The following is a 21721-nucleotide window of genomic DNA, read 5'->3' as shown; positions in this document are numbered from 1 at the left end:
ACGATGATCAGATCCGGGCTTTCATCTGATTTTGAGTCACTCGGTTGATGATTCGCGACCTCGGAAAGGAAACCCAGAAGCCGCTGCTGGACCGAGCAACCATGCGTTCAACGTTTAACTAGCACCCTTTTACAAGCTGGAGGTGATTAGACGCACTCTACACTCTACCTCTGAATGTATCAGTTGAGCAGCGCGATTCGATGTCAAGATCCATGGAGATTCCTCAAATGGGAACAGACAGTCGAGGTCCACCGCCGCAACTCTTCAGAAATTATCTGGTATATCCGTTTCCGGCTTCCACTTCCCACGCTAACATGTGTATAGAGGGTTCTCTCGTATGGAGCCCACAACGGCGGAATCTTCGCGATCATCGTGGGGATTATATCCGCGATAGGCTCTGGCGTGGTGAGATGCCATTCCCTGGTGGACCAAGAGACACATTGACATTGATATTGACATTAACCCTCCCAGGCATTGCCGCTCATGAACGTCGTTTTCGGGCGTCTTGTCGGAGATTTCACCCAGTATTTCGTCCCGGGGAGCGGATTCACGAAGGAGCAGTTTCTTGCAGCTGTCGCGCGCAATACGCAAGTGTCCCGACCATATCCACTCAAGACCAATGAACTAACGGTGCGCACAGCATGCTCATTCTGTATCTCTTCGTGGCCAAGTTTGTCTTTACGTATATCTTCACAGTATGTACTCGTATTTCGTTCCGTACTATAGGATCAAAGTCGAGACTCCAGCCTATGATGCTCATATATGATATATAGCTCTGCTTCCGCTTCGTCGGTCTGCACGCCCCCGGTACACTCCGACTCAAGTACATCAAGTCCCTCTTCGCGCAGCCCGTCAGCAAGCTCGACGAGATGTCCTCAGGGACAGTAATAAACGCCGTCGTGAGCTCGTCAAACACAATCCAGCAAAGCATCTCGGACCGACTCCCGATCCTATTCCAGACACTTACAATCCTGGTCACCGCGTACGGGATAGCATTCCACTATTCATGGGCTCTGACGCTCGTCGTCAGTTCCGCGATTGTCTTTATTGCGGTGTGTGTTTCGGTCACGACGCCTGTTCTTGTGCGATTGCTGCATCGCGTGAATGAGGCTGATGATACACATTTGTCTATTGCGACGGAGGTGTTTGGCTCGATTCGCACCGTCCTGTCGTTGAATGCAGAGGAGGCCTTGACGGAGCGGTATGTCCATTGGGTGAATGAGTCAAGAGACCGTGGGCTGAAGATCTCGGTCGTTGGTGCGGTGCACCTCGGGTTGGTTTTCTTCGGCGTGTATTGCAGCTTCTCGTTGGCTTTCTGGTACGGTTTGAGACAGCTCTATTATGGCGCGATTGACGACGTCAATACTATCATTACGTATGACCCTTTTCTCTTTGGCGGTCCGTGGTGATCAATTGCTTACATCCAAAAGTGTCTTCATGTCCGTCCTCATTGCTGTCATGGTGATGGGCCAGATTGCCGCACCGTTAATGATCGTTGCCAAAGCAATTGGGTCCACGGGCCCCTTCTTCGATATCATCGATGCACCACCGGAACCGCCACTTTCGGGGCTGCGGGATCCGCAGGTATCAAGTGAAGAGGACATTGTCTTTGAAGACGTGACATTCGCCTATCCGAGTCGGCCCACCGTTCCAGTTCTTCGCAAATTCAACGCAAGATTCCACAAAGGCAGGACAACGGCGTTGGTGGGACCCTCGGGGTCAGGCAAGAGTACAGCAATGGCGCTCCTTGAGGGTTGGTACCGACTCCCCAAGCGTGAAGACGACTCCGGGGGAATATTTGTTGGTGGGCAGAATATCAACCATATCGATCTCAAATGGTGGAGGACCCAGGTCGGTCTGGTGCAGCAGGAACCGCAGCTGTTCAACGACACGGTCTATAACAATATCTGCTTCGGACTGATCGGGTCTCGCTGGGAGAATAGTGCGAATCTGGTGAAATGGAACTTGATTGTTGCGGCATGCAAAGAGGCCTATGCGCATGATTTTATCCAAAGACTACCTGCAGTAATTAATTTTTTTGTCTTCCTTATTTTCAACAGCAAACTGGTACTGATTATGATACTGATCATTCGAATTAGGGCTATGAGACGGTGATCGGCGAGAGCGGAATCACCCTGAGCGGCGGGCAGCGACAGCGCCTTGCAATAGCAAGAAGCATTGTAAGCAAGCCATCGGTCCTGATTCTCGACGAGGCGACGAGTTCTATCGATATCCACAGCGAAAGGATCGTGCAGGCGGCGCTGGATCGCGTAGCCAGGAACTGCACAACAATCATCATTGCCCATCGGCTGTCGACCATCCGCAGGGCAGACCACATCATTGCGATGGGAGACGGTACAAATTTCCAGGAAGGTACCCATGGTGAGCTCATGGAGCGCGGGGGTCTTTATAGACAGTTGGTGGATGCACAGCAGCTTCATACAGATACCCCTATCGTAGACGAATGCGACAGTCCTACCCTGGAGTGTGAAGACGAGGGACATGCACCGTTACAAAGTGACAGTGAAGCTGTCGCTAACAATGGCCACAGTACCCAGGAACTCCGGTTTAATCTGCTGCGAGGTGTTGGCGGGAAACGACACTTGGTCTTGCTGATAGTCGCAATTGTTGCAGCATTGGGTGCAGCAGCTGGCTTCTCACTTCAGAGCTGGCTCTTCGCAAAGCTCATCGATTCATTTCGGTTCTTTGGGGATTTGCTGGACGCTGCGCATTTCTGGGCTCTAGTGTTCTTCATCTTAGCACTCAGCATGGGGGCCTGTTATTCAATGCTTGGGTACTCCTCGAACTCTATATCCATGGTACGGGATCCTCGCCACATAAGAAGGCTACAAAAGAAGAGGCTAACCATGCCACCAGCATGTCGGATCCAAAGCAAGGATTGACTATTTCTCCAAGATACTGCGGAATCCCGTACCATATTTCGACAAGGAAGAAAACTGCTCCGGGATGCTCGTCTCACGCCATTCGGCAGATACAAAGCAGGTGCAGGATTCCAGCGGTATAGCAAGTACATTCCCCATTGTAGCCGCTCTCAGCGCCACAGGCAGCCTCGTCATCGCATGCATCTACGGCTGGAAACTGGCACTGGGTGGTGTTGTGTCCGTACTCCCCGTCCTCGCGACAGCTGCGTTTCTCCGCGTGCGACACCAGCTGCAACTGGAGGCCCTCAATGCACAAGTATACGCGGAGAGTTCGGGATTCATCAGCGAGGCGGTTCGTGCGTTTCGGACCATTGTCGCCTTAACCATGGAAGACTCCATCGTCAATCGCTATACGAAGCTGCTACAGGAGCAGCAGGCGAAAGCCACTCGACGGTCGTGGTATTCGAGTCTTGTTTTCGCCTTCTCTGACAGTATGGAGCTTCTGGCCATGGCTCTGTCATTTTGGTAGGTCTTCTCCTCCTCCTCCTCCTCCTCAAGACTGGCCGTGTTAAACGTCTATAGGTATGGAGGCCAACTCCTAGCATCTCGCGAGTACGATATCGTTAGCTTCTTCGTGGTGTACATCGCCATCATCCAGGCCGCAGGGTCTGCAGGCGTATTCCTCAGTTTCTTCCCAAGCATTGCGCAGACAAGGGACTCGGCGCGGCGAATCCTGATGGAGGCGTCAAAGGTCGAAAGAAAAGAATGCACAGCTGATGGCTTTGTTTTATCCCCCACCCCTGGCCAGATTGGTCTCGAGTTTTCTCGAGTATCGTTTCAATATCCCACCAGAGGGTCGCCGACATTAGAAGACTTGAACTTCAAAATACGCGGTGGTCAATTCGTCGCCTTCGTCGGCCCGTCTGGGTGTGGGAAGTCCACCCTCGTCTCCCTCTTGGAGCGCTTCTACGAGCCAACAAAGGGCGAGATCCTCTTCAGCGGCCGCAATTTGTGCGAGTTGGACGTGTCTTCCTATCGTCGTGCTCTTGCGTTGGTGGGCCAAGAACCCGAACTATTCGGGGGCAGCATTCGCGAGAATCTCCTCTTAGGGTTGAATCTTCCCGATCATGATGGTGATGGTGACGATGCTGAATCAGAGATGGAGCGTGCATGTCAACAGGCGGAGATCCACGACTTCATCATGTCGCTTCCTGACGGCTACTCAACAGAGCTAGGGACCAACAACGCCCAGCTTTCGCTTAGCGGTGGTCAGAAGCAGCGCCTGTGCATTGCCCGTGCCCTCTTGCGGAACCCGTCTGTGCTGCTTCTCGACGAGGCCACGTCGAGTCTTGATTCCGAGTCGGAGCGTCTTATTCAAGACTCGCTCGAGCGCCTTGCAGCGGAGCGGGATATGATTATTGTCGCAGTTGCCCATCGATTGGCCACGATTCAGAAGGCGGACTGCATTTATGTGTTTGGGGACGGTGCCGAAAGAGAGGGCTCGAGAATTGCAGAGAGGGGGACTCATCAGGAACTGCTGAAGCGCGGAGGGCTATATTTCCAGATGGTATGTTTACTTTACTTTCTCTATTGAATCATAGTGGCTGACGAAAGTAGTGTCAAGCGCAGGCTCTCGACAGGTAATAAACGTGGGTCAGTAGAAACAAGCTAGAAGTATTAGTAGACGGTCAGAATCTGAACGGAATTCAGCGAATTGGTCTTGACTTCCGATTTGTCTAGTATAGAAGCGACCAAATGTATAGGTCTTGTGAGGTGCATGTGTTAACAATAAGTTGTGCTTCTGACAAAGCATTTATATTCATATTTGGTCATGGCTGGGTGATTTTTCCGGTTAACCCGGTTGGCAGAGAGTATCGCAATATTATATCAATATTCAAAGGCCTTTATATATCTATTTTTGTTTCCCCCTAAAAAGTATCCCACGGGAATACGAAACGACGCTGCCGAACAAGCAGCAGACTGTACTCCGTATGGAGCCACCAGTCCGGCTATCCAAAGATCAAACGAGGCTCTGAATGAGAGCCGGTTGTCAACGTTTATTCTGTGCCTAGCGAGGTCATGAAGTTGCCACTGACATGTACTTAATAGATGGCATACAATCATTCAACATTGCCCTTGCAAGTGTTCTTGTGGCGTTCCCGCTTTTATTCTGCAGTTCTCTAACAATATACTGAAAAAGCCTTGATCTTTATTAATGTAGAAATATGAAACGACTCTTAATTAATCCACCCAGGTTCGCTTGGTCCGCAAATATTCATAGTCTGGCATGGCAGCCTTCACGCAGCTCGCAATGAGTGCTGCGCCAACCGCGCCAAATTCCTCCTTCCACTTCACTGCCTCCTTCGCGGTGTCAATATGCTCCGGGGCTCTCTCCTTCTCGATTCCAGTTGAGTTCCGTACAGTCTGGCGAAACGCCTGATGAATCGGAGTCATGTTGTTTGTGTTGGGGGACCAAGTCTGTTGGACCTTGGACTTGTCCAGCCCTATCGCCTCTGCGACTTTCTGCGCAATGTTAGGATGCAGGATGAAATCATGGGCATCCAGGAGAATAGCGTTGTTCTGGTCTCCACAGGCCTCATGGTAGTCAGTGTACCAGTCGTACAGCTCTCGCGTCTCAGAGAAGGACATTGCAATCCACATTTTCTCCCGGAAACGTTTCCCGGCTGGGCCATTGTCGAGCATGGAAACACCTAGGAGCTTACTGGACGCTCGACAGAACGACGGAAAAACGAGTGCCGGATGCCGGATTAGAAAGATGGGCGTCCAGGCCTCGAGAAACGCTGATGGGAAGACGGTAGGGTTGTCTATCGTCTCTGGAAGGGAGGACGTCACATTGAACCGTTTACGACCACCGGGCAATTGCTGGTGTTCAGGGAAACGTAAGGTGGGATCACAGAGCTGATTGCCGTGTTCCTTCAGAAAAATAACGGTCTTCCCATCTGCCTCCCCAGACGCGATGTATTCGTTCAGGTTGTCGTGACATTCTTGGAAGGCCAGCCTTGCCTCTTGCAGCTCCTTGTCGCTCCATTCACTCCCAGGTGCTTTGTCAAGCATACTCGATATTGCCATATAAGGTTTCGAGGATGAGGGCAATCTATCCTCGTCCCAATGTACGTGCTCTTGTTTTTCGAGTCCCAACATCTTGGTCAGAAGATGTGACGCAGTGCGAGGCTGTGCCAGAAGACAGACCCTACGGGCGTGGGCTGGAGGATTAGATGCGCGAGTCATATTATCAATGTAATTAATTGGCTTAGCAGAGAAGTATCTCCGCGGTTGGGGGAGGAAGGTTATCTTGGCTTTTCCGCCTATTTATAAGGCTAGGCCACCCACTCTGTTCAGTGTTCACGGTCGAAGTAGATAGACCCACAGCAAGCACGCAGCAAGGAAAGTTCACCGCAATATGTAGGTATCCCTTGATGACAGCGGTGCTCCCCATGTCCACGAACCCATCATCGACAAGGTCAACCGCCGAGAAAGATCTGTTCTTGGGCGCCGTCTGTCCTACTTAGGGCTGGCGGCGCACCCCTTACTCCGTAGACTGATCGCTCACCCCAGATTGTTCTTGTCACATAATGCACGCGTGACATTGCGAGACCGCCATTCTGAGACAGTGATGTTTTCTCCTTACCTCGTCAATCCGTCAGGAGCCAGTACAAACCCTGCAGCGAGCAGGCCAGAGACCCAAAGTACAGACGAACAGTTGAAGCGAGGGGTAGACCTCGAAGCCGCCTAGAAGATCTCTACCATTATGATGCTTTGTTGACCAGCTTTCAGACACATATATCGAGAGTCTGAGACCCAATATCGACCGACTGTCTGCTATGACCATCCGGCGGTATATTTCCAATGAACTCGAGGCGACGATCGACATAGCAACAAACGATTCGATGAGAGGGCTAGCTGGATTCTCGAATTATTCTATGCAGGACTTCAAGTCGCAGCTGGTTTCGGAGCAGCGGAAAAAGTGCGGGACTGGGATCTGCTTTGGTGCTGTTTCCTGCAGTCTTCTTCCATGCTCGAAACGCTACTCATGGTCAGTGCCAGTAATATACGCCATAACTGAGTATACCACTGCTAGATGGTGCAGCAAAAGGTCGTTCTTGTAAAGGAGCACGGCGGTACCTTGTCTGTTGGTTACTGCGCGCTGTAGATGGGTCTACTGGCCGGTGTAGGTTGCCTTCTATATAGTTTTGGAGGAATGAAATAAGATTTATAGTTGATTTCTTCACGGAAATCCATGATAAAAAATGTTCAGGAATGGATACTGGTTCGATAATAGATGGTTTTATTGACAGAGTTGTAATGAAGCAGGTAAAGTATCATTAAGCAGCCCTTTGTTCCTTGCACAACAACCGTCCGCACCGCGGTCACGCCAACCTTGGCCTGTCCCTACTCGCCATTGTGACCTCATCCTGTGGCCGTATTGTGGAAATAATGAGGAACTCTAATCTATCTTGCAGTGATATATCGGAGGCAGCACCAGCATGCGTAGACAGTGCCACACCCTCTCAAAACAAACACAAAGTTTGCGAATGAAGCTGAACTATGAATAAGCAATGCACACTCTATCACTGTCCTGTCCAGCCAGTTCCACGCCCCGAGCCAGCGGTTCTACTAGTGGCAAGGTAAGGTCCAAACCTTGATAATGCCCACAACTTCACCCGCAGTACCTACGTGGTTCTCGTCGCAACAGCCCGGCGTTACTCCCAAGCTGACCCATGGCGCCTTTGACGCGATGTCATGCGACGAATCCTGTGGGCTCCGTAATAGCATGATTCGGGGGGCGGGGGCACGGGGTTGGCGTCGTAATGGAACTATATCTGAGCAGTAGGACGTGGGTTACGACGACCTGGTACGGGCATCGATGGAGTACGTAGTCTGGCCAGTCTATTAGCGTCATAGGGGCGCATTCATCTCAGATTGTGATCTCTGCCTTGTCGATGTTCTTACTGGTAGGCTGTTGACGCCGCGCGGCCTGGCCGTCTTTCGATTTCGACCAAGCATCATAGAGATGAGTTTCTGACTGGTTAAACCCGGCATTTATTGAGCCAAGCAGTAGATCTAGGTATCATCGGTGGTGCCACTTCCTATGATAGAAGTAATAAGCGAAAACCATCACATTGTGAGGCGGGGAGGTTGAGGGGGGGTCGTGGTATAAGATTGCTACAAGACTGTCAGTCGCACCCAAACTAGCTGATTTTATTCAATCTGCGCATACCACTTGAAACGCCAGGCATAATCATCGAAATGAAGCGAATGCTGGGCACTTTCACGTCCTTATTTATCTTGGGCGCCCCTCTTCCATGGGAGGGGTCCGAATCCAACCGACGTACGGCCCGACTCTCTGACCCCTGTTAATCAATTAACTAATACTCCATTAGATGCCCTCGCAAGCAGACAATACTCCTCCTGCGATAAATACAGCGCCGGCCTCTGCTCCTGCTTCTGCAACTACAACGGATACCAATACTACCGCTGCGCCCCAGACCAATGCATGTGCTACAACACCTACTACCCAGACTGCTACTACGCATACTACTACTACCCCTCCGGCGGCTATCCCCCTCCAAGCGAATTCCATCCGCCGCAGTACCCCAGCTGCCCTAATTTCCCTTATTGTGACCAGATCCCGTACGCGAATGAGTGCCACACATGCACGGCCGCGAATATCCATCCCCCGCCCACCGAGTGTCCGACTTGCACTACCAGACCTACAACAACTACTGAGTGTCCTACCTGCACTACCAGACCTACAACAACAACAACTACCGAGTGTCCTACCTGCACTGCGACACACACAACGTCTAGCGAGTGTTCTACCTGCACCGAGCACACTACAACCAGCGAATGTTTAACGTGCACGACGCACCCTACTTCGAATACCTATCCCACCTCCAACACGTACCCAACCTCCAACCAGTACCCGCAGCCTAGCAACCCTCAAACCCCCGGCGGTGGATCGAGGCCACCACCTTCCCAGCCAAGCGAATACCCAACTCCAGGAGGAGGAGGTGGTGGTGGTGGTGGTGGCAGTTCTCCATTGCCTCCACCAGGTCAACAACCTGGTTCCCCCGACAGCGGTGGCTCCGGCTCCGGCTCCAGCCCCAGCCCTCCACGACCTAGCGGACCAGGCAGTGGAGGAAGCGCCGGCGGAAACCAAATCCCCCCCGGTGGTGGAAGTGGAAGCATGCCAGGTGGGAGTGCCGGAGGGAATAGCGGTGGAGGGAGTTCGTCTGGCGGCTCTGCGGGAGGCTCTGCGGGAGGGACGGGAGGTTCGTCTGGCGGCTCGTCAGGGGGTTCTTCCGGATCTGGAGGCGCCGGATCTGGAAATCCTGGAAACGCTGGCGGCGGGTCGGGATCTGGATCTGGATCCGGGGGGAGTCGGCCTCAGCCTTCGCCTTGACGTTCCTGAATTGAGGGAATGGATTGGCTAGTTGATATGGGATAGTTGGTGGGGTTGTGGATTGGATAGGCTGTTGTGGGAAGAAAAATGGTATTTGAAAGATGTATATGAACGGGAGGGCTTGACGACTTACATACTAGTTGGGTAAGGTTGTAAGGTAGGTAGGAACTAAAAGCTCAAGGACTGCTTCAGTGTTTTACTGAACTAGGAGTAAGGCGTTGTTCTGTATTTATATACGCGATAATAATCTAATCATATCTATTTGCTCTGAAGAATCCGGTCCGTTAGACGTATTTAATAAGGCGATCTTTAATTATCGTACCCGCTATGCTCATGCAAAGTTATTGTGATTGCAGCCTAGGCGACGCCCTAATTGTCATGAGATTGTAGTAGTATGCTCTAGTCAAGAGTCAAGACTATTCCAAACCCGCACATAATCCACTTCCAGAGCAACATCCTCCCCATCCAGGGTATTCTCATCCGGATACCCAGGCCAATTCCCACCAACCGCCACATTCAGCAGCAGAAAGTGGCCCTGATGCGCAACACTCTCCCACACCTGCTCATCGCCCACATCAGCCCCAGAGACAGTATGAACCTGCTCCCCGTCTAGAAACCACCTGAGCATCTCTTCCTCCCATCTTCCTCCTCCTCCTCCCCCTCCACCATCTGCAGCAGACCGATCAACCTCAAACCCAACAACATGCCAGTCACACCCACCCCATCCAACCCCGCCATTCCCTAACCCCGTATACTCATTACAGGGACCCCCCTCCCTCGTCTCCGTCCCGCAATGCACAGTGTTATAAACCGTCGGCTCCCCATTCACAACCTCGACAATATCCCACTCGCTCGCCATCGGCCAGTGCGTGGGATCGGCGCGGAACGACGCGCCCAGGGCCCAGAATGCAGGCCAGATGCCGTGTTGTTGTTCCGGTGGGGCGCAGCCTGTTCGGAGACGGGACTCGATGTAGAGCTTTTGACCCGGGAATGCGTGGAATGTTGAGTCGGTTGTTTCGATTCGGGCGCTTGTCCAGTGACCTTCGCCTTCTCCAGTTCCAGTTCCAGTTCCAGTGTTTGCCTCGTAGCGTGGGATTATCTGCAATGTGTTGGATTCCGTTACGCGGATGTTTGACGGCGAGGTGGTGTATGTTTGCAGTTCGTTGTTGCCCCAGTTTGAGGCGCCGGAGGGGTACGATGTCCCCGTGTCGAAGATCCAGTTGGAGCTGTGAGGAAGGTGGCTGTCGTTGTTTTCGTTGTTGTTGTTGGTTGAGGAATCGAGTGATTGATAGGTGAATTCATCGTGCCAGGTTAGGGCGTAGCCTTGTAGGGATGGAATGGGTTCTGAGGTTGACCCTGGGTCTGGATCAGGGCTTGGTCCAGGAACTATATCTGAACCGTCATCAGGATCGAGCAGGCCAGGAAATAAAGAACCTAGAAGGTCAGGAAGACTCCCAGAGCCGAGAATCGGCGTAGGGCTGGCATTCGTGATGAGAAGGAGGAAGGGCAAGAATTGGATTTGCTTCATTATGGCTGGACAATCTTCATGTACAAGCGTTAAACAGGGGAAGTCGTATTTATGTGAAGAATGGGCACTGTCTACTATGTTTGCTTTTGTAGGACTGCGTCCCTGCAATGGCTTCGTATTCCGACCAGGGTCTCTGCAAGTGATCAATCGACCGTCGATCCGATCTAGACTCGGTGATCCTTGCGGAGTTCGGAGTATACTTCATTACTTAGAGACCGAGGAGTCACAAGGACTATTGATCTAGCAAGCAATAACATACCACAGACATTAAGTAAATAGTCTAAGCCTTAGCAGTAACATTCCCAATCCACTCATGCAAGACCCCTGCAATACGATCCGAGTTCTTCTCAAGAAACTGCAAATGCGCATTCCCATGGATCCCCTTCTTCCCCAGCTCCAAATGCTGCGCCTCCACGCCCGCCTGCGCCAGGAACTTGATAAAACAGTAGTCATACTGCGCATGGTACGACGCCTCCCCGGTGTCAATCAGAATCGGCACCTTGGCCAGATTCGTCAGCTTCCGAACCGGCTCGTCCTGGATGATGCACTCCAGCAACTGGCCCGGGGAATCCGACGGGACGGTCTTCATGGCTAGCGGGGCGCTCATATTCGTCGGCGCAGGCTCATACGTTAGCGGGATGGAGGTTAACCCCCACAGCCGACTGAGGGTGTTCGAAAAGATCACCTCGCGGAATGGCGGGCCCTTGGGTTCGATCTGGATCAGTGCCTTGATGAGTGAGGGCCTGCTGTCGGCCCAGGACCAGCCGTAGAGACCGCCCTGCGAGTGTGTGATTAGCACGACGGGGCCGATCTTGTCGAGGAGGGCTTCGCCGGCGGATTTCATGGTCTGTTCTTGCGCGAGACTGTCCGAGATGGATTGGACCGTGCTGGCGTAGTATGCGTCGAAGACTTTGTCGCCGCGCTCGCCGGTCTATATATGTTAATTGTTTGAGTATACACCTATGGATTGCATTGGACGATTGGGATTGCGTACTCCAGGCCATTGGCTGTGCAGTTTGGCTTGAGGCCATAGCGGATAGTCCTGCACGTTTGTGAATCGCTGGGCGATGAATTCAGCAGAGAAAACGTCCTCTTCAAAACCGTCTTGAGGAATCGTGGCCGAGCGCGCGGTCATGGTTCGGTCGGCGATATAGACCTCGTAGCCCTGCTCCAGAAACCACGATGCCCATCCTCTGCCGCCATCGGGCTTGTTGAGGAAGTTCTATAGACGTGAGCTTGCCAGTCAATAATTTAGTTCGGTCTGGTTCAAGACGTACAGTGCCGGTTTGAGCGCCGCCGTGCAGCATAACAATCGGATATGGCTGAGTGCTCCCGCCCGACGGTGAGAGCTTCTCGACGTACATCTGGTTATGGAAGAGCCAGCCATCGGTGGTGTTGAGGTACTCGCCACCGACGTAGAAGTACTCGCGACGATGCAGGGCTTCTGCTGCGCCGCGCTGCACGAGGGCGACAAACAGCAGACACACGGCCAAGACGAGCTGCATGGGGCTGGCTGCTGGAGGACAAGGATGAAGGAACTCAAATCGTGAAACAGGAGCCGGCCGTATTAAATCTGGCACTCGGCATCCGGGCAAAATGTGCAGAAGTCTTGGAAGTTGGAGCAGTGGTCCATAGTGCCAGCGCCGGAGGTTTTATATGGCTGCTGGCGCTCCACCGCAAGATTAGCGGCGTCAATCCTTGCCTGTTGAGTGGGAGGGAAAGGCTGTAGAGTGTAGACTAGTGCCAGGCACAAGAGTAAGGAACCGGTATGATTTTATGATTTAATCCTGCTGAAAGATCCTGGTTGAAGAATCCTGTTGCTGGCTGTGGCGAGTTAGGGCTTCCGTCGTCGGTGGTGGCTCGATGTCTACTCCGGAGTATACAAAGTCACTGTAGAACCTCATCTCAACCGAACGAGACGAAGGATCCAAGACAATACCCACTTCGTGTCAGGCCATACTGTAAGCCATAAACAGAGTTCAACCGGCTCTCACTGCCGATCGTTAATTTCAGTTCGACTGACACTCCGATGAAAAGTTGAGAAAAGTCGAGACTCATCCTCATCCTGTTCGTCGATCTCGTCCACCTGCGCAGCTCATTTCCAATCCTGAGGATGTCCTCGCCAGGCAATCTCTGCGCAGACCGACGTGCACAATGGACGAAGACCTAACGACAACCCTCACCCTGGTCGGCCTCTTCGGCGGCCTCTCCATCCTGCTCATGGCCTTGCGCCTGTTCATGCGCAGGTACCGCAACCAGGACTTCATCCTGAGCGACTACCTGACCATGCTCTGCATCATCTTCATTCTCGCCCGGTCTGCGCTGACCACCTTCGTCCTGCTCTGGGGGAACAACAACATGGCGCGTCCTGCACCGAATCTCTCCGAGCTGGAGATCTACCGCCGCACAGTGGGGAGCCAGATGACGCTTGCGAATCGCGCGATATACAACACTTAGTACGTGTGGTGTCATTCAATCCCAACCAGTATTATAATGCGCAGTGCTTGCTAACAGTAACTTGCTCGCTCTCAGCCTGTGGGTCCAGAAAGGCGTCGTCCTGCTGCTCTGCGGGCGCGTGCTTACCGGCCTCCCAGAGCCCGAGATGGTCGTCAAGATCTACTGGTTCGTTCTCTTGGGCAGTCTCGTTGCTGTCCAGGGAACGACCTTTGGCGAGTGTCGGCCTGCCCGGCTGTACTGGCAGGTTGTTCCTGATCCAGGTATGTACCACATCCATCCATCCATCCAGTCTTGGCATGACAGCTCTAACACGCATAACAGGAGACTGCGTCAAAGCAAACACACAGCTCGTCACCCTCGTCGCCTTGAATATCACCACAGACGCAATGCTGATCCTCCTCCCCATGCCCTGGCTCATTCGCGTGCGGAAATCATGGTGGAAGTACGTTTCTCCCTCTCCCTCTACTACGTATCCTGCCAAGCGCAAAGTAATATTAATAATGTGTGATAACAATCCAGACGCCTCCAATACATCTCACTCTTCTCTATCGGCCTCCTCCTAATCGCCATCGCCATCGTGCGCCTCCCCTACTACGCCTCCAGCACAGCCCAAGTCAACCGCAACACCTGGGGCTCTGTGGAGGAGTTCTTCGCGGCGTTCGTCGCGAATGTCCCGACCTTGTTCACGCTGCGCAAGGATCCGAATAAAGAGAGGGAGGAAGAGTCTACGTCTTCGGCTCGTGCTAGGCCAAGGTTCACGCCGAATCAGTTCCATGATACGGATTTGTTTGAGACGAATGTGCAGCTGGGGACTGTTACTGCTGTTGAGGGGGATATGGGGATGGGAGTGGAAAAGGAGGGTGAAAGGGGGAGGGCGAGGGGCAGGTCGAGGGGGGATTCACGGTTAAATGGCCAGGCCAGTGAAGAGAATCTTATTCCAGACGGGATGTTTACTGGTGATGGTGGTGGTGATAGAGGTCGAGGCCGATAATTGTTGCATGTGTTTCATATTGCAGCTCAGCCCTAATGGACGCCAATATACGGGTCCCAAAAAGCCATGAATAACGAATTTAAAAATAAAAAGCTATGCCTGATGAGCCTGGTCCCCATTTGCAAACACTAACTGTATAATTGTCCACCTCAAAAAGCGTGTATATCACAACCACATGAACGATCCCATCCTGGCATTTACCATGCAAGACTCTTGTTGCTAGACGCGTCACCGCAGTCCAGCTCTTGACACACTATAAAGATAGTTAGTCTTTCAACACAGAAGTCTGGAAGGGGTTTACAAACGCTGCTCGGCCTGCTGGTATTTAACATTCATCCGCGGTTCTCTTCTCGCGGGATAGATTTCTGCTCCATGGGATTTTTCTAGCTTTGCGTGTGCTTTCAAGAGAGAGAGGATCTGTTTCTGTGTGTCTGTTTGTAGTTAGACAAATCTTACCAGGAGAGAATGTAAAGATGTCGGCATACCTGAGAACTCTAGATCAAGCCCTGGAAGTATAGAAGTTGGATAACTGTGGAAATTAGTATACTTCTGATTTAGCGGAATCTTGACGCACCCAGTCGAGTCAAGACACAATTGATACTCCGTTTCTAGCTTCGAAATCGTGTTCTTAACCTTCCCTTCGATAGTCGCCAATGCAGCTTGGGCTGTCTCGTCTTTCATATTCACAGCACCGTACAGATCGTACTGAACTGAGGCTGCTCGCTCAGAGGCTGGAATAAAGCTAAGAGACAACCAACAACTTAGACTGGGTATAGTGAAGATGAACATGTTCGGGAAGAGATGAGTCGACTCGGCCTTTGGCTGGAAGTACCCAAGCAAAGTCTGCATGAACGAGCCAGACACTAAGATGTCCTCCAGACCGAGGCAGTCTTGGATATATCCCGTTCTCACTGTATCAAGTCAGAAAGTACCACATAGGTATGCTCGGATGTGAATACTATGGATACTCACAAGCCGCCTTCCAGTTAAATACTCCTTCCAGTTTCCCTCCCCCAATCCATCTCCATCCACCACCACCATCACCACCTATCTTACCTCCAGCTCCTCTCAAAAGTACATTCTCATCTTTCCAATCATCACAATTCCCCAAATTAACCCAGACAACCCCTTCCTCACCAACCCTAACCCCAACCTCAAAAAGGCCATTCTCCCCCCTCTCAAACCCCTGCACACCATCAAAATGCGGTGCCCGGATTAACTGCCCGTTAGCATTATAGCTCCACCCATGGTACCGGCATCCCAAGACCGTAGACGTTCCAGACTCCCGCGTCGCAACGGCATACGCCCGGTGTCGGCAGACGTTGTGGAAGGCGCGGATCGTATGGTCTTTGCCTTTTATTAGGAGGATGGGGATGCTGGCTAGGTTGTAGGTGTGGTATGAGCCTGGGGATGGGAATTGAGTTCTGTGTGTTAGGGGGATCCAGGTCTGTTCAGTTCGTATTAGATGATTTATTTTGTAAGTCTGGCTGGGTGGGTGGCAGACCTTGCTGAAGATGGCGCGGCGCTCCAGTTCAAAGATTTGGTTGGATGTTAGCCAGTCCGGTGGGAAGTCGGATTCCTTTGAGACAGTATCTGCTGCTCCTGCTGGTGGAGGAGGTGAAGGGATGGTCTTGGGAGTGGTTGTGGAGGAGGCCCTGGCGCGATACAGGAATATCAGACCGGCCAGGACGGCCACGAATGCTGGGAAGAGATTCTCCATTTTCAAAAAAACAGTTCAAGCTCCTGAAAGGAACTGTGAGCAGGTGTCTGATTCCCGGAGCTTATCTTCTTATACCCTACAGTAAACACGGCTACACCCTAAGCATTGACTATCAATAACTCCATTGGTCCAGCGCTATGTTCCCTCGGTTTGCCGAATTTGGTGCACTTTTCCAGCACGGCCTTAGAAACAACTATCCAGCCAGTCTCATCGTCTCTGGTGGATTATCATTGCAAATCAATACGACTCTACATCACGCTGGCTTCTGGTCCCCAGCCCCTTGGCACTACGATCGTGATCACGCAACTGCCTGAACACCGGCTGGTTGCACTGGCTCTGGATCCTCCAACTTGGATTTGGCATTTGCTTCCTTCTCTCGCTCTGCTGCGTGCTGCTGGCACACAAGTTCGAAGACGCGGTCTTGGTAGACTGGGAGTTGTTAATAACCCAGAGGTAGAAAATACAGACTTGTCAACTCACAAGAAACGCCACTCTCCTTTTCCGGGTTCAGGATCCCCTCGCGGTAGACGCCCTTTTCGAGATTCTGCTGTGCCTTCTCACACAACTCGTAGTCCTCCATGGCGACCTGGCGGACAAAGCGGAAATACTCTTCAAACTTCTCGCCCGTCTCCATGTGATAATAATCGAATTCCATCCTGGTGATATTGGGGTCGTCTGTTGGACACACGCGGAACGAGGACATGCCGCCCCCATAGACATTCAGCGTGCAGATTGGGAAGAAGTACAAGAAGAGTCCGTCATCGGGCTTCTTGGGGTCTGCGATGTGCTGGGAGAAGTTCTTGTGGTTGTGCACTTTATACCAGGTTGGTGGGTAGTAGATCGAGAATGAGGGATGGGTGTATTGGCAGTGGAGGCATTCCTGGTAGCCATCGACCCTGCTGTGCTTTAGAATTCGACACATAGAGTAGTTTTAGAAACGGCGTACATTGTCTTCCAGTTGAATCGTCCTTCGTACTTGATGCTTCGTTTGTACGGTAGCTTGGTGAAGTCGACTCGTTGGAGTAGCGGCTCCAGTTCTGGGAAGTATTCGTGGAAGCTTGGTGTATCTTCTGACAGAGTGGTGAAGACAAGCCCAGTGGGTGTAACATGGTGGCGAAGAGGTGCCTTCTGTAAGTTATTAGCAATGCCCATTAGGATCACGATCATCGTCTTCAGGATAACATGCACTGTCCGCGCAAACAACCTGAATCTCCTCAGGAACTGGAATATGTGCGTCGCCAGTGCTCCGGACTGCATGAATCGGCTGCTGTGCTATTTCATACTCGACGATTTCACCAACGGTCTGGAATCTCGTCAAAGGACCAAGAAGATACCAGGACTAGACAACATCAGTGACCAGCCACTCGGTTCTTGAAGTCTGACAAACCTTCATAAAGACAGCCCGCCTTTCAAGCTGATATAGCGGCGGGCTGCAGTACCAAGATGCTGGGAGCGTACGCGTGAGCTCGGCCATCGTGAGGGCTATACTCGTTGTCTGTGAGGATTGACTCCACGACGCCTTCCCGTACTTTATAGTCTCTCCACCTCTTGTACATTGTGTCGATCTGTCACGGCGTCTGCGAGATGCATTTTATGTGCCGTCCAATTGGCCAGGCATAGCGTTTCCTGAAGAGGTTATGGGATCCCGACTTATCACTTCTCCAAGTCACTAGACCATTTCAGCTAAGACGTTTCTTTTGAATCCTGGGGTTTGACGGCTTAGTCGACGAGGTCCAGCCACAAAGATCAGCGTCAAGGCGCATTGACCATGGTCACTTTGTATATATCTGTATATATTTTCATTGATATGGGCAGCCCGCGATTCAACTGAACGACAGGCAGAATAAGTCTCGGTCGCAGCCATAAAAAAATGAAAAATCTGACGTCAAAGCCGATTTCCAAGTTATTTGGTATTCTTTTGCTCCGGATGGATTTGTTGCTGCCTGGATCCGCAGTGCTGTGGCGAATGCGCGGCCATCCCATCCGCCCATGCAAGGGAAGCCGACGATGACACTTCAGACCTCTCTTCTTTATCTTATCGATCATCGTTTCAGGATACTGTCGCCCTCATTTGCTCCGAACAAGCTGTTGCAGCTCGTCGTCACGTCGCCCTTCACCAGCGGAGATCACATGCCGGGACCCCGCGACTGATTACGTCGTGACGTGACCGTCTTCAGTCAACGCCGCAGCTATCGAAGACAGAACTGCCTCGAGGTTATGACCGCAAGTCTCTAGACCTCGCCTTATTAAAACATTGGAGCAGAAATGACGGGCTCCGACAGAGTCCAGTTCACCCCTCCGCCGTCGCCGCCTTCTCCGACAGCTTCCTTCTTCGACGTCAGCGACGCAGAGGAAGATGAATACAACACCATCGCCCACGCTGCCGCTAGGAGAGGTGTGAGGCTTCTCTTCTCTAAAAGCAAGGTGAGATCACCGCGGCGCTTTTATTTCTACCACTAGCTCATCAAACTTATGCTCAAGGTGTACGTCCACCCAACTGCTTCCGCGAAAGACAATATCCCCGGCTTCATCGCCCTCCTCCAACAAAAGCCCGTCCCTGGCCCTCACAATGCCTCGCGCCCCGAATCCTCAAATAAACCGGATCTATCCTCCTACCTTCTCGCCTGGGTCCCCGAATCTGCCCTTGGTGATGCCTACGATACATACGTCAAAGTCGACCTCGCGGAGGGCGATTCCCCGCCGCGCCAAAAGTACCTCGTCCCCGCGCTTCCGGAAACAACTACATTCAAAGATCCAATAGGTCTCTACGCATTTGCCGTCCCGCTGTCGCATATTTATTCTCTGCTCGTGCGCCCTCCGAGCTTGGGATGGTGGTTTGGCAGCCTTGTGATCAACTCTCGTGCAGGCGACAGCTTCCCCGCGCTCTTTTTCCACGACAGCGAATGCGAATCCACTATACTGCAGAAGAAGAAGCGGACAAGGGAAACATTCGACCCCTTTGATGAGAGTGGGAGTGTGTTCTGGGGTGGAGATGAAATTCTGCGATGGCTCCGGCAATACGTGGACGTGCAGCGTTCCGCCGTTGACAGTGCTGTCTATCTGATAGACCCCTCCGAGGAGGATCAACTTTCCTTCGGGAAACCACAGCTTGCCGATGCCTCTGCAGCGAATTTGCAGGAACCCCCTGCAGCTCCGAGGGGCGCCGCGGCCCAGCAGCACGATGCAGGCATGGACCCGTTTATGAAGGCAATCAAGGAGACAAGATGGAAGGTTCTTGAACAGTTAAGCAAGATTACCACTTTTACGAGACGCACTGCAAATGAGATAGCCGACAACCCTCGCGTCCCTCCTCAGGTTCGTAGGCTTCTGAAGACCCCGGAAATCCAAACGCTACAAGAGGAATTTGATAGCGCTAGGATATACCTCGCCCGCTGGGCGATGAGTATTTCAGAGCAGAGCGATCGGGAAAGGAATCAGCGGATATATACTGCAAAGGATGTGCTCGAGATGGAGAACAGCTCTGTCGGGGATTTCGAGATTCTCGATCTCGAGATGGGGAACATGTCGACCAACGAGCGCCGAAGGCCTGTCACTTTGGAAGAATGGAAGGGCTTCTTTGATCCGCGAACTGGGCGACTTCACGTAACTGTCAACGAGGTCAAGGAGAGAGTCTTCCACGGTGGTTTAGATCCGAATGACGGAGTTCGGAAGGAAGCCTGGCTCTTTCTGCTCGAGGTCTATCCTTGGGATAGTGACAGTGACGATCGTCAGGCCCTGATGAACTCAAGACGCGATGAATACATTCGCTTGAAGGGAGCATGGTGGGAGAGAATGGTCGAAGGCGACTCCACTTCTGAGCAGCAAGAATGGTGGAAGGAGCAGAGAAATCGAATAGGTAAGATGAGCTCCCATTTTATTATCATCATCTTTTACTAACCCTCCGCAGAGAAAGATGTACACCGTACGGACCGGACGATTCCTCTGTTCGCAGGAGAGGATATCCCTCATCCAGACCCGGATTCTCCCTTCTCAGATGTCGGAACAAACGTGCATCTCGAGCAAATGAAGGACATGCTCCTTACTTACAACGAGTACAACCCCGATCTGGGCTATGTCCAAGGCATGAGCGACCTTCTCGCCCCTCTTTACGCTGTTATGCAGGATGATGCAGTTGCATTTTGGGCGTTTGTGAATTTCATGAATAGGATGGTATGTGAATATAAAAGGCCCAGTTTCCCATTCCAAATTTGCTAATGCATGCTCTTTAGGAGCGAAATTTCCTCCGTGACCAGTCTGGAATGCGTGCTCAACTACAGACCCTAGACCATCTCATCCAGCTCATGGACCCCCAGCTCTATCTCCATCTGCAGTCCGCTGACAGCACAAACTTCTTCTTCTTCTTCCGAATGCTTCTGGTCTGGTACAAGCGGGAGTTCGAATGGGTGGATGTCCTACGTCTCTGGGAAACCCTATGGACCGACTACGTAACCAGCAACTTCCATCTCTTCGTCGCTGTAGCCATCCTCGAGAAACACAGAGACGTCATAATGGACCACCTCAAACAATTTGATGAGGTCTTGAAATACAGTACGTTCCATTCATCCCTTTTTGCACTTGATACAGTTGGCTAATATCATTAACCCCATCAGTCAACGAACTCTCCAACACCATGGACCTGCTCCCTATCCTCGCCCGCGCCGAATCTCTCTTCCACCGCTTCTGCCGCTCCGTCGAAGCAATCGACAAGAAAGGCAATTTCCCGACCCCGTCAACTCAACAGCGCAAACCCACCCAATCTCAACCCCAGTCCCCTTCCAACGCAAACAAGGGCAAGTCACCCGAACGCTCATCAGCCTCAGCTTCGGGCATCAGCACAAGCACAGGGCGGCCCTCATCATCCTCGAACCTAAGGCCCGGTGATAAAGAACCAAACACCAAAATCATTTCGCCTGAGCTGAGAGAGTTGCTGAGGAAGGATATATTCTGGAATGGTCATAACCCGATACCCAACCCGGATGAGAACTCACACACGCACTCGGAGTCAGCCTAGCGTTTTCTGTAGTCATACTGGAGGAATACCCTGATTCACCTCATTTACTAGAGCCAACCAAGAAACTCGAAATTACTTATTTAGAATATCAGGAGGACGGACTGCTTCTTCTTTATCACGATACGATATGATATGACTCACCATCTCCAGTCTCATACTCTTACTCATTCTTCATTGTTAACAATGTTTTACGTTTCGGTTGGTTGCGGGAGTTTTATAGGTAGCCATGAGCCATTTCAATTTTTTTTTTTTTTTTTCATCCGTATCAACCAGTAAATCATCTACTTTGAAAGCACAATTGCTATCTATACTCCTTGCTCCTTACACGGTAGCTAGGGTCAAAGGAAGAAGCCTAACAAGCTGATATAAAGCCAATGGGTAAAAATATGCCCTTTTGGGGCTGGAAATCTATATCCATAACTAGACATGCTGTCTACCCATTCCTAGGTAGGAGAATGCGAAGAATCAGAACGATTTAGAAAACAAACAAACTACCTAACCTTTCTCAAAGGGTATCTTCCTGCAAAACTGGACCTGACCAAAAAAATAAAATGCAAGCAAGACCAAAAAGTATGCACATAACCAATCAATGCAAAAACGAAAAAGTATATGTCCAAAGAAAATTAAGACCAATGACCATGCGTAATATGCAACCCGCTAAACAGCCAGAAAAGGATAATGATGATAACACGCTCAAAATATGCAAGG

General features: G+C 51.6%; 9 protein-coding genes across 9 annotated transcripts; 4 read left to right on the top strand and 5 right to left on the bottom strand.

Moving 5' to 3' along the window:
- Positions 1-200: 200 nt before the first annotated feature.
- ASPSYDRAFT_1165917 (ABC transporter ATP-binding protein) lies at positions 201-4526 on the top strand (the record flags this gene model as incomplete). Its single annotated transcript, XM_040840176.1, has 10 exons — positions 201-278; positions 325-405; positions 472-587; positions 641-695; positions 774-1375; positions 1431-2025; positions 2100-2819; positions 2878-3407; positions 3465-4449; positions 4500-4526. The coding sequence occupies 10 exons, from the start codon at positions 201-203 to the stop codon at positions 4524-4526; spliced, it is 3789 nt and encodes a 1262-aa protein (XP_040696526.1).
- Positions 4527-5014: 488 nt separating this feature from the next.
- ASPSYDRAFT_51853 (uncharacterized protein) lies at positions 5015-6138 on the bottom strand. Its single transcript, XM_040848371.1, has one exon. The coding sequence runs from the start codon at positions 6129-6131 to the stop codon at positions 5124-5126; it is 1008 nt and encodes a 335-aa protein (XP_040696525.1). The 5' UTR covers positions 6132-6138; the 3' UTR covers positions 5015-5123.
- Positions 6139-8150: 2012 nt separating this feature from the next.
- On the top strand, positions 8151-9487 carry ASPSYDRAFT_137725 (uncharacterized protein; the record flags this gene model as incomplete). Its single annotated transcript, XM_040840797.1, has 2 exons — positions 8151-8232; positions 8285-9487. The coding sequence occupies 2 exons, from the start codon at positions 8151-8153 to the stop codon at positions 9304-9306; spliced, it is 1104 nt and encodes a 367-aa protein (XP_040696524.1). The 3' UTR covers positions 9307-9487.
- Positions 9488-9736: 249 nt separating this feature from the next.
- Positions 9737-10642, bottom strand: ASPSYDRAFT_122185 (glycoside hydrolase family 16 protein; the record flags this gene model as incomplete). The annotated part of the gene is made up of 1 exon (XM_040840427.1): positions 9737-10642. A coding segment is annotated over one exon (906 nt), but the record flags the coding sequence as incomplete, so codon positions are not given.
- A 218-nt stretch (positions 10643-10860) lies between these two features.
- On the bottom strand, positions 10861-12441 carry ASPSYDRAFT_214131 (alpha/beta hydrolase). Its single transcript, XM_040844082.1, has 3 exons — positions 12112-12441; positions 11829-12056; positions 10861-11765 (listed from the first exon to the last, which is right to left on the bottom strand). Exons 1-3 carry the CDS (start codon positions 12337-12339, stop codon positions 11115-11117), a joined length of 1107 nt encoding a protein of 368 aa, XP_040696522.1. The 5' UTR covers positions 12340-12441; the 3' UTR covers positions 10861-11114.
- Positions 12442-12988: 547 nt separating this feature from the next.
- ASPSYDRAFT_95517 (uncharacterized protein) lies at positions 12989-14282 on the top strand (the record flags this gene model as incomplete). The annotated part of the gene is made up of 4 exons (XM_040853128.1): positions 12989-13290; positions 13367-13551; positions 13613-13733; positions 13811-14282. The coding sequence occupies 4 exons, from the start codon at positions 12989-12991 to the stop codon at positions 14280-14282; spliced, it is 1080 nt and encodes a 359-aa protein (XP_040696521.1).
- A 57-nt stretch (positions 14283-14339) lies between these two features.
- Positions 14340-16126, bottom strand: ASPSYDRAFT_583532 (putative iron-sulfur cluster-binding protein). Its single transcript, XM_040849521.1, has 6 exons — positions 15787-16126; positions 15339-15729; positions 15255-15290; positions 14768-15193; positions 14588-14713; positions 14340-14535 (listed from the first exon to the last, which is right to left on the bottom strand). Exons 1-6 carry the CDS (start codon positions 16000-16002, stop codon positions 14480-14482), a joined length of 1251 nt encoding a protein of 416 aa, XP_040696520.1. The 5' UTR covers positions 16003-16126; the 3' UTR covers positions 14340-14479.
- Positions 16127-16221: 95 nt separating this feature from the next.
- ASPSYDRAFT_583280 (aromatic ring-hydroxylating oxygenase subunit alpha) lies at positions 16222-17615 on the bottom strand. The gene is made up of 4 exons (XM_040849514.1): positions 17390-17615; positions 17189-17341; positions 16949-17130; positions 16222-16898 (listed from the first exon to the last, which is right to left on the bottom strand). Exons 1-4 carry the CDS (start codon positions 17474-17476, stop codon positions 16442-16444), a joined length of 879 nt encoding a protein of 292 aa, XP_040696519.1. The 5' UTR covers positions 17477-17615; the 3' UTR covers positions 16222-16441.
- Positions 17616-18158: 543 nt separating this feature from the next.
- On the top strand, positions 18159-21432 carry ASPSYDRAFT_583347 (GTPase-activating protein GYP7). The gene is made up of 5 exons (XM_040849516.1): positions 18159-18426; positions 18484-19858; positions 19910-20172; positions 20232-20550; positions 20613-21432. Exons 1-5 carry the CDS (start codon positions 18268-18270, stop codon positions 21011-21013), a joined length of 2517 nt encoding a protein of 838 aa, XP_040696518.1. The 5' UTR covers positions 18159-18267; the 3' UTR covers positions 21014-21432.
- Positions 21433-21721: the final 289 nt, after the last annotated feature.

Source organism: Aspergillus sydowii, assembly GCF_001890705.1.
Source record: "Aspergillus sydowii CBS 593.65 unplaced genomic scaffold ASPSYscaffold_19, whole genome shotgun sequence".
Lineage (NCBI taxonomy): Eukaryota > Fungi > Ascomycota > Eurotiomycetes > Eurotiales > Aspergillaceae > Aspergillus > Aspergillus sydowii.
The sequence above is the reverse complement of the archived record's forward strand: the minus strand, read 5'-3'. Positions and strand labels throughout refer to the sequence as shown.

Coding starts and splice junctions, on each gene's coding strand:
- ASPSYDRAFT_583280 (XM_040849514.1), bottom strand. CDS start 17,476: ATGGCCGAGCTCACGCGTACGCTCCCAGCATCTTGGTACTGCAGCCCG. Junction 17,131..17,188: donor AGGTTGTTTGCGCGGACAGT/GCATGTTATCCT, acceptor AATAACTTACAG/AAGGCACCTCTTCGCCACCA. Junction 16,899..16,948: donor CGATTCAACTGGAAGACAAT/GTACGCCGTTTC, acceptor AAAGCACAGCAG/GGTCGATGGCTACCAGGAAT.
- ASPSYDRAFT_583532 (XM_040849521.1), bottom strand. CDS start 16,002: ATGGAGAATCTCTTCCCAGCATTCGTGGCCGTCCTGGCCGGTCTGATA. Junction 15,291..15,338: donor ACTTTTGAGAGGAGCTGGAG/GTAAGATAGGTG, acceptor GGATTGGGGGAG/GGAAACTGGAAGGAGTATTT. Junction 14,536..14,587: donor ATACCAGCAGGCCGAGCAGC/GTTTGTAAACCC, acceptor CTATCTTTATAG/TGTGTCAAGAGCTGGACTGC.
- ASPSYDRAFT_583347 (XM_040849516.1), top strand. CDS start 18,268: ATGACGGGCTCCGACAGAGTCCAGTTCACCCCTCCGCCGTCGCCGCCT. Junction 18,427..18,483: donor TTCTCTTCTCTAAAAGCAAG/GTGAGATCACCG, acceptor CTTATGCTCAAG/GTGTACGTCCACCCAACTGC. Junction 19,859..19,909: donor GGAGCAGAGAAATCGAATAG/GTAAGATGAGCT, acceptor AACCCTCCGCAG/AGAAAGATGTACACCGTACG.
- ASPSYDRAFT_214131 (XM_040844082.1), bottom strand. CDS start 12,339: ATGCAGCTCGTCTTGGCCGTGTGTCTGCTGTTTGTCGCCCTCGTGCAG. Junction 12,057..12,111: donor GCGGCGCTCAAACCGGCACT/GTACGTCTTGAA, acceptor TCACGTCTATAG/AACTTCCTCAACAAGCCCGA. Junction 11,766..11,828: donor TGCACAGCCAATGGCCTGGA/GTACGCAATCCC, acceptor TAACATATATAG/ACCGGCGAGCGCGGCGACAA.
- ASPSYDRAFT_51853 (XM_040848371.1), bottom strand. CDS start 6,131: ATGACTCGCGCATCTAATCCTCCAGCCCACGCCCGTAGGGTCTGTCTT.